The sequence below is a fragment of the Raphanus sativus genome, unplaced genomic scaffold (genome assembly GCF_000801105.2).
Source record: "Raphanus sativus cultivar WK10039 unplaced genomic scaffold, ASM80110v3 Scaffold3422, whole genome shotgun sequence".
In the NCBI taxonomy this organism is placed as follows: Eukaryota; Viridiplantae; Streptophyta; class Magnoliopsida; order Brassicales; family Brassicaceae; genus Raphanus; species Raphanus sativus.
The window spans coordinates 1-10,993 of record NW_026618728.1 but is presented as its reverse complement, the minus strand read 5'-3'; the positions used below and the strand labels follow the sequence as shown (position 1 = coordinate 10,993).

Genomic DNA, 10,993 nt, shown 5'->3' with positions numbered 1-10,993 from the left:
GTCAACAAGATAGTTGGACCAACCGGTAATGTTTTGCATCATATTGTCTTCATCAACGCTTGTTGATGAGACATCAGACAATAAGAGATCTTGGTTATATCCTCCAATGGCATTGGCTTCTTCGGCTTCAATGTTACTAAATTGCTCGATAAACTGCGAGAAACTGAATTCGGAATTGCTGAGATCAAAGTCCATGTTGATATCTTCATTCATATGATCAGTTATGTGTTGATCAGATGAGTGAGAGAATGGTGCAAATTCGTCCATTTGAAATTGACTAGTTTCGGAGAAGACATCATTGAGACATGGAGAAAATGTTGTTGAGCGAATTAAGGATCCTTCCATGGAAGCTGATACCATATTGCCAATGGAAGACGCCTTAGTTGCAACTTTGTTTAACAGTTTTGATGTGGAACTCGATTTCTTGAAACGACATTTATTGGAGCTCAAGGAACCGTTGTTTCTCGGCGTCTCATCACTGTTGCTTATCTTTTGTAGACTGCAAGAGCTTGATGAAATAGGAAGAGACTTTGGAGACATCGAACCAGATTGTGACTGCTCATCCAGGTTCGGATTTGAGTCATCTTGGCCTTCAGATGTCGTAGGCGTGGCCGGATTAGGGTTAGAAGCAAGTGGCTTGTGGGTCAAGGGATCGATGCCCTGATCGAGCAAACGTTTTTTGAGATGCGTGTTCCAATAGTTCTTGACCTCGTTGTCTGTCCTTTTTGGCAAATGTCTCGCTATCGCCGACCACCTTGTGCGGATAACGAAAGGAAGAATGTATCAAACTATTTGTTCATGTGCTAAATCTTTATAAATACCTTATGTTTCAAAATACGTATTTTGACAATTTAATAACAAATCAAGAAAAACTCAGAATATTGGTCGCAAGTTGGTGACTGATATTTTATTTCAATAGATATATCTTAAGTATTTTATGTGATGCAACTCTTGTTACAGAAAGCTCTTTGTTTTAGAAAAAAAATATTTGTTTGAAAGATATTTTTTACATCTTTAATTCGCTTTTTAATATTGTATTTATTATTGATTGTTTAATATTTAGAGGAAACCGTTAATCTCAAAAAACAATATATTTATTATAACAAATTTATAATTTTTTTTAATATTTGCAAAACTTTTAAATATGGAATACTTTGAAACTGAGAGAGTATATTACTTGTTGCCACGGGAAGCGTGAAGCATGATGATAATCTGCTCCTCCTCGTAGCTAAACTCTCCTCTCTTGATATCGGGTTTCAGATAGTTAGCCCAACGCAATCTACAACTTTTTCCACATCGTTTGAGTCCTAAATAAGCAGATTGCACCATTGACATATAAACATCAACTAGATCATGACCCGCGCGACCGCGCAGATTTTATTTTTCTTTTAACACATAACATATATTCTATAGTAGTTAATACAATTTGAATTTTTTTCTTTTCACATACAGTAGTTTTATATAATTTCGAGTTTATCCAAAACGTATTGTTTAAGAACAATGTTAAAACTGTTTTTTGTATTCAAAATTTTTCATTGATATATTAGAGATCTGTATGGTGCAAACACGATTAAAGTATCAGTATATTATAGATGCAATTGTGAAGCACTAATCTAATAGTAACTAATACGATTTAGACTAACATAATAGACGTAAAGAGAAGACACTAATCTAATATTAACCAATACGATTTAGACTAACACAACTGAAGTCTTCATTATAATTTTAATAAAATAGTTATAAATTATAAGATACATAAAACAAAAAAATTTATGGAAAATTAAGAAATAGCAAGAAAGATTAAACGTGCGGATATATAAATGTTTTATATTTGGTCAAATAATTTAAATGAAATTGTCGTCTATATGAGTCTGTAATGCTGCTGACAAAAAAAAAAATTTAAATGAAACTGTATTAACCCAAAAAAATTATAGTTTCAATTTGTTTTTATTAATATAATAGTATTTTGAATGTGTATTAAAAATTCAATAAACAAAAAATGAAAATGTGTTTTTTGTTAATTTAAGTGCAATAAAAAGAATACAATTTATTTTGTTTTATATTTATTGACAATCTAACTACTAATGCCAAGGAAAGTAAAAAATTCATTGTAAATTTCTATGTCCATATATAATAAGTCCATTAGTAACAACATTGTCCAGGAAAGAAAGAAATAAACATGTTTTTTTTCTTCTAAACGTGTATGTTCCTCTTCCAAGTCACCATTCAGGTTGAAAAAAATATGGATAACCGGATCAAATTTAATTCCTTCAGAGAATTCGAAGTCTTCTTTCTTCATTATCGTTTACTTCAAACCCATCAATAGATATACTCTTCAAAGGTTAGAATCTGTATTATATTTAGGAGCTTTTTGTGAATGTTTTATGAATGTGCAATGATGAATACGAAGACAAGTATTTATGGACACAATTTAGTGGGAGGAAATGAATATTCCATAACCTATTAAGTTAGATATAATAAATACAAAATCTCATGACACCGAGATTTTAAGTATAGTAGAGTAAAGTTGGAGAATGGGATTTTCCATATTTATGATTTTTCAAATCTGACAATTTGATTGTGAATATTTGATTGCCACTGAGACTTTAGGCATGATAGACTCATAATCGTTTTTTTTGTTTAAATTGATGTTTCTGTTATTGAGATAAGAATATATATTAATTAGTTATTCTATTTAGTTTATATTCATAACTTGGTGAAGGGGTTTTCCCATAATCTATTATTTTTAAAATATAAATTGATGTTTCTGTTATTGAAATAAGAATATACGTCAAGTTATTCTATTTAGTGTATATCTTTAGTATTGAGTTTCAAAAAAATTCCGATGCGGTTGAAACATGTTCTTAAATTATTTGGTTAATTGAATTAATTGGTTTGGGAGATAATCAGACCAAGATAGTCAAAATTGTATAATGACATGCTAAAGACTCGTTTATTATTTATATTTTTAGTAACATGTGTAATATTTATTTTTATTTCTATTTATTTATATTTATATTTTTAAGAACTCAGATTCGTATAATATTTATATTGAGACATTTGTTGTATTCATTTGAGTATAATAAAAGAAAGGGATTGTTATATTTGTACTATGATAATGTTAGTATACTCTTAACGAAAGAATAGATATTTTGTTAATAATTTACGGTGGAGCTAAAGAGTGTTGTTAATAGTTTACGTTGATATTAAACTACGGTGGAGAATATGTTGAATGAAAGAATATATACAGCAAATGTGATGTTAAATGGTAATTATGGTGGAGTTAAATGATAGAAGTTTGGTATTAAACTCTTTAAGGAAATATTTAAATGAAAGGTTAGGCTAAGAATAATAATGTGATGTCCAATTTAAAAATCCACCTAGAAAAAGTTACAATGTTTCTGTTTTAATAAGATAGACTAGATTTTTACCCGCGCTTTTAAAGCGCGGATTTGTTTCTTTTAAAAATCAAAATTTAAAATTTAAATATTTGTTAATTATAATCTTATATGTTTAATATTTGATAATTAATATTTTTTATTGTGTTGATGTTTTATGTTTGACAAATTTTCATTGGTGAGGAGACATAATTTAGCTTTATTTTTATAGTCATACAAAGTAATTCTGAAGAGTTGTGTTTTTTATAAGAAGTTTCTTGTATAAATATTTTCGTTTATTGAAAACTATTATTTTTACAAACATAATACGAAATATATTTTTTTCATAGCATATTGTAGAATGTGACTAAAAGAAATACAAAGAAAATTTTTGAATCAACTATTTCTGTTTTACTGTTTCTAAAAATGGGTTTTCTAATATTTTGTCAATAAAAGCCAAGTATTTAAATGGGTTCCAATCTATAAATTTGTGAAACCCAGCCCATGAGTAATCCAACTTCTTCTGACATATGACCGTTTGGTCTTGTAGAAAAAAATTAGAAAGGAAAGTAATAATAAAAAATTGTCTCTAAATATTCAGTGTGTAAAAGTCGACGATTCATTGAGGAAGATGAGATCGTGGTTACTATGTAAATCTAAGGCTAGAATCATGATTTAATAGTATATTTTTTTTTAAAAAAATCTCAAATTAACAGTTATAAATAAGAAATAGAAAGATTAAATAATAAAATAAGGATTTTTCTTTTGAAAATATCATTTCAAAAATATAAATAGTTCTTCATTATAAGAATATATTTTTAAATGTTTCATTATGTAATACCGATATAGTTTTGTTAATTTTTTATGATTTAAAAATATTATTATGTTGAAAACTATTTTAAAAGCTATAAACTAATCCTCATATAATTTTTAAAATTAATTTCTTTATATAATTCTACTGTATTAATTTTTAGTTTCTTATAAGGAAAATTGATATTCATATTGAGGCTTGCTAAAAGTTTAATACAATGTAAATAAATATAATGTACCCATCATAAATGGTAAATTTTTAGCTGTATATATTGTCATAACTTCGGTATACCGAAACTTTATATAATATGAGCAATTTGTAATTTTGAAATATTATTTTTACTGCTCCAATGTTTATTTCTGTTAAATTTTGGTTATATAATTTTATGGTAGAGGGTTTGTATAGTTAGGATTAGTAGGTTTTAATAGCAACCTTGATAATTGTAACTTTGGGCTTCGATAAGGCTTTTGGTTGGTCGAGAGATATGCTTTTTGTTGCACTGTGATTGGTCTAAAGATCTCACCAAATTCAGATTGGCCGAATATATAGTTGCTGAAAATATTTTTTTTTTAAAACAATGGCATAACAATGTAATTAATTTCAAAAATTAAGGGCAAATACCTATTAGGTATTTTGCTTTAATAGTATAGATGTCCAACTTTAAAATCCACCTAGAAGAAGTTGTAATGTTTCTGTTTTAATAAGATAGATTAGACCATAACATCATTCATGTGTGTGTACTATGCATTTTGTTAACTTTATATTATGCATGCATTGCATGCGTATATATAATTTACCAGCTTTTTGGGGAATGTCACGCCACCCTCCTTCACCATGTTCATGAATGTAAGAGATGAGTTTCTTGTCTTCTTCGGTGGTCCATGCGCCCTTCTTCAGCCCTTCTCCCACACAACAAGGTTTTCTTGACATTTTTTCTTTCTTTTTCTCCGATATGATTTTATTATATGGTTTTACATACAACCTAGAAGAAGAGAGGGGGAAAACCCAGAAATGTCGTCTAGTTTAAGGCAAGAGCAATAGATCTGTTGAGGAGAACTCTGATGCATCTGAATATGAAACTAACTGAGAAACTATGGTAGATCGTTGATTGATTATGTGTTTTCATTCCCAGGAACTTTTGAACACTATAATTAAAAAGGATGAAGATATACCAAAGATCTAAGACATTGCGAGCTACCTCTCTATACTGAATAAAATATGTCTATACGACCATATATATATAGCCCCATATACGCTAACAAAAAGTTAACGCACTCGTGTCATAGAATAATATAATTAGAAATCACGTAAAAATAAATAAATAACTATATTCAAATAATAATGATTAACTCATTAAAAGTCTAGTGTCCGTATCTCTTTTTTTATAGGTTCTGTTCAAATGTTCTGCGAGTTGATGATATTACACTGCCGACCAAATACAGAACGACAGATGTGGTTATCAAGTTTTTCTATTATAGTTAATTTGGTCAATAACAATAGAGAACATTGTATTCAAAAATGACAATCTTTTATAAGTTGTTATTTCAACATGACAAGATGATTCTACCAAATTTTAGTAGGCGAATTATCCCGTGACTTTTTCAGTGTACGTTTAAAAATATATTCATATGGTAATATAAATTGATATATAGTTATTACAAAAGGTAAACAACAGTTTATATTTTCAAAAAGTAAATTATTGATCTATAGAACAGGAATATAAATCTACTTGATAAATTATATATGTTCATAGAATATTTTAAAAGAATAATACAAGTTTCAAGAGTTAACCGAAAAGCGTAAAACCGTCAATTACTTCCAATATAGATTTACGTTATGACACACTTTTGATAAATGATTATATATATAGAGACAGTTTGATGATGTTTTAAGGTTGGTTTTAATATTATCCAGGCTGTTTAATTAGCAGAAAATGTGTGTAGTTACATAGAAAATGATTTAGGCCATATGTTCTATAAAATATTACGAGGATCGCGTCACTGGGTGAAATCGATATGATTTTCGTTAAGGAATATAGAAATACTCGGCAGACATGAATGCATTCCATTACATGTGGAAATATTATTTAGACGTTGTCTATTTCTGTGTCCATATTCTCTAGACTGCGTCAATTTACCATCATGCAAGCGTTTATAAATACAACCAATTAAAAGAATAGTAAATTACATATCAACATATAGAAGAAAAGTTCTATGCAAGATATAGATATAGATAGAATTATTTATGTTACTCTACTATAAATAACTGAAAGAAGAAGAAGAAAAAATTAGTCTGTAAATTAAACGAGTGTCTCGAAGGATCAAATTATATCTGTGTAGTAAACTTTTAAAAAAAATTGTGAACGCGTGTAGTTTACCCTGGAACAAATCATCACGTGTTCAATTTCAGCATCAGTCCTCTTTGTTTGCCACTTTAGATGTAACAGTACTTGAAGGCTGTATTCAAAGTCTAATAAAGTGATTTTGCTTCGTTATTAGAACATGTTTAACTTCGTTCTATTTCTCATTTCAAAATAGAGTTTTCTATTTTTTTCTAAATTAAGATAATTCTAACATAGAATTGAAGTTTGTTCCAGTAATATTTTATTTTATAATAAAAAATAGAACGATGAATAAAATATAAATAAGTTATTTTATATTTAAATTGAATCTATTTTTATTTTATTATAAAGTAAAAAACAGAAAAATAGTAACACCGCAAGTAATTATTAAACATTCAGAGATACTATTTCTATGGTATTTGATAAGAATGCATATTTCCTGATAAACAAAATAATTGTATATGAACAATTTTGCTTACCATTAGTACTTATGTTAGATTCTAGTTAGACATTTGGAATGGTCTTAGGCATAATGATAATTCAAGTGCTATAATATATAACAATTATAAAAAATAACCAATGTATAATACTTTAGTAACATAAATGATATTTTCCTCAAAAATAAATGTATCTCATGATAAAACTGTTAAACCCTTTTAGAAAATAAATATTTTTCTACAATTTAATAAGTAAAAGAAAAAAGATCCACACAACCAAAAGTAAATGAAAATGCACATATAAATCATATAAATGTATTATTAGTTAAATATGGCATGTTTGTTGCTTTGCCGGTCACTTTCAGAATAAGTGCAATTTGAATATGACAAGACTTGGGTTCACTTCCTTATGGTAAATCTTTAAATTCACCATCTTCCTAATAACCAATTAAAATGCCAACTAGATTAATGATAAAATAATTTAAAAAAATAAATAATGTCATATTTAATAATGCTCATGTCATTATTTAATCCCTAAACTCAAATTCTATACCCTAAATCCAAATTCTAAATTTTAAATTATAAACTCAAACTCTATAACTTTAACCCAAATCTTAAACCCTAGACCCAAACCATAAATCATAAACCAAAAAATCTAAATTCTAAACCCAAAATTATACCCTATACTCAAACCCTAGACCCTAAACCCAAATCCTAGACTCTAAACCCAAACTATAAACCCTAAACCCAAACCGTAGACCCTAAATCCAAACCCTAGACTGTAACCCAAACCATGAATTCTAAATCAAAACTTTAATTCTTAGCCTTAAATTTCAAAAGAATAACATCAATATTAATCCAAATATTTAGGATATATAGGGTTTGGGTTTTGTATTTACATTTTGGGTTTAGAATCTAAGATTTGAGTTTACGGTACAGATTTGGATTTAGAGTTCAAGTTTTTGGTTTTATGATTTATGGTTTGGGTTTAGGGTTTACGATTTGGGTTTAGGGTATAGAGTTTGAGTTTGTAATTTAGAATTTAAGGTTTAGAATTTAGATTTAGGGTATAGAGTTTTAGTTTATGGATTAGATAGTGACATTAGCATTATTAAAATTAACACTATTTATTTTTTAATTATTTTAGTTTTTGAAAAAATTATTTAATATTTTTTAATAATTAATCTAGTTAGCATTTTGATAAGTTATTAGGAAGATGGTGAATTTATAGGATAACTTGAATGAAAAATTATGTGTCATGACTGATACAGATAAAACATGAACGCAATGAAAAGACGATCGAGGGGGCGTCTGATTTGATCTTTGCATGCATCAATTGGGTCATTAGTTTGGACGTTTGAAGCAATTTGTTGGGTGCGATGTTCTAAAAGTCGATAAGCAGTGGTTATGCGTCTTATAGAGAATTATTAGACTGATTTTTAAAAGATGATTTTAAAAATTCATTTCGCTTAAACCAATTTGCTAACTAGACGTATGTCTAGATGCCGTCTAGACCAATTTTTAGAAGACTTAGGTGTAATTAGCTTAATTCGTAGATGGTGTCTATGCACAAAGAATAAGTGATAAGGAGTTAGCATAGTGTTGCAAAATTACTCTTACGAATGTGTCATTTGTACGATCTTAATGTAATTAATTGATTCCGAGACAAGTTGAAACGAGTATGTTGACACTGATCCATCACAGTGGATCTGATCGCGAGTATAAGGTTAAAATGAATCTGACTTTCTTTGTTTTTTTTTTCTTTTTGAAACTTCAGTTTTTTCGGGGGCTTCGTTGTAAACTTTTCTTGGTATTATCATAAAGCATTGACATTATTCAATAAAGATTTAACTCAACAGCATATATTCTGAAAGTGCAATCAAATTTTTAAGGATCTCTCAGAAGTAATATTCACAGTTCAAACATATATAATCCATAATCAACTAAGAATGAATGATAAAGAAAAACTTTAGTACCGCGTGGATATATAAGAACATGTTATGAAACGTGATTTGTAAAGTATTTAAGATCGATCAGTCCAAAGATTCTCAACATTTTTTTTAAAACTCACTAAGGAGCTAACTGATTGATGCATGTGGACCTAGATAAATAGACATTGAGTCCCATACACAAAAGCCGTAGCAGCACTCAAAAGAATAATTTTAATAGAAATAGTAACTTTTAGCTAAAAACAAAGTGAAGAAATGATGGAGCGTGGAGCCAAATGAGAGAGACAACTATGACATGCCCATTGACACTTTAGCAAGGTTCATGTGGTTCCCCGACTCTTCTATTTTAAATTTAGACTTTGATCCTCCTCTTTTAATGAACATTATATTTAGTATGTAAAGTTTAGTAGTTATTTATAAGGACAGTTCTTATAATAAACTTCCCCAAAATGAAAAATGATTGATCAATCGAATTTCACGCGAAAATGCAAACCATATGACTAATAATGGGTATGGGTTGAGAACCCTAACTGTGAAGAGTCCAAACGTTACATACATCTGCAAAATTACAGTACCTACTTTAACTTTTTTGAATACGCCGTCGCTTCTTCTGTGGCCATAACTTGTTATCATGATTCCTTATCTTCCTTTATTCATTACCAACACGTTCCAATAATTTGATTGTAAATCCACTGTTTGATTACACAGTTTCATTTTCTTGAACAGAAGATGCATAATAAATAAGGTTCAAAAAAAAAAGATGCATAATAAATATAGGGTCTAACTGGTAACCAAGGAATGAAGAGGAATAATGCATTCATTAATGTTCCTAACAAATTTTACCATTCATTAGGAATAGTCATTCTTTTTCATTCTTTCTCATTCCTTTTATTGTAGAGAATTAAAGAACAAATTTATTCCTCACCAAATTTGATATGGAATAACCGTTCCTCATCATTCCCATAATTTTATTCCCATCAATTCTTTTCCTTTTTGTTTCTACTATTCCCGAGGTGGTCACCAGTTAGACCCATAGTGTAGACAATGTAAATTCCTCACGTGGGGGACCTGTTGTTTTGTTTCTTTATTTCTCTATTAAATTGTGGATGTTAATATTCATCAAAATAGTATAGTCGGCGTGGTTGATATACAGGTGGTTTTGATCAACGGCACAATACAGCTTGATGTAACATTTACATAAAATGGTTGAAAATGCTTAAACAATCATTGTGGCCTAAAAAGTAACTATTCGTAGGTTCACCAATAAGAATTTTTTTTTGGTGCCACTTGGCCGGGAAAACGGCCATTTCATACCCAACATATTGTAATATGTTCAATTCATACCCGACTTATATGGTCGTGCCAAAACATACCTGAACTTATATGATCGTGCCAAAACATACCCAATTTATAATTTTTCGGCAAAATCATACACCAGTCGCCACATCAGCTGCCATGTCATCTACTTTTGTTCGTGTGGATACAATGTCAGCTAATTTTGCCGACGAATATGTCATGTGTATAAAAAAATTTTAAAACTAAATAATTTTCTTATAAAAATAACTTTTAGAAAATGTAAAATTTTATAATTTTTTATTATTTAGTAAAATTAACAAAAAATAATTTAATTAAATTTTAATCTTATATAAAAGATATATTCGTAAATATTTTGATCATATAAAAATCGTCTTTATAAGAGTTATATATTTATTTCAATGATTCAAATCTAATGCTAGTGTTACAGACATGTTACTCTTGATTAATCATGGTTGTGTTAATCTAAATTTTTAAATATAAATAATATATCCATAATTAATAAAACATAAAAATGAATCATATTACGCTTTATTAATCATGAGTATGTTATTTATATTTAATCTAATTTTTTAAATGTAATAACATACCAATGATTAATAAAGCGTAAAAATAAATTATGTTACGTTTTATTAATCAAGTGTAAAAATAAACTTCTTACATTTTATTAATCATAGATATTTACATTTAAAAAATAGATTAACAAAACCATTAATCAAGAGTAACACGTCCTCAACACTAACATTGCATTTGAATCATTACAA

At 28.4% G+C, this 10,993-nt stretch overlaps 1 protein-coding gene across 1 annotated transcript; it reads right to left on the bottom strand.

The window, feature by feature from the left end:
* Positions 1-6: 6 nt before the first annotated feature.
* On the bottom strand, positions 7-5,415 carry LOC108815009 (transcription factor MYB29; the record flags this gene model as incomplete). Its single annotated transcript, XM_018587668.2, has 3 exons — positions 4,986-5,415; positions 1,178-1,307; positions 7-754 (listed from the first exon to the last, which is right to left on the bottom strand). Coding segments are annotated over exons 1-3 (1,011 nt in total), but the record flags the coding sequence as incomplete, so codon positions are not given.
* Positions 5,416-10,993: the final 5,578 nt, after the last annotated feature.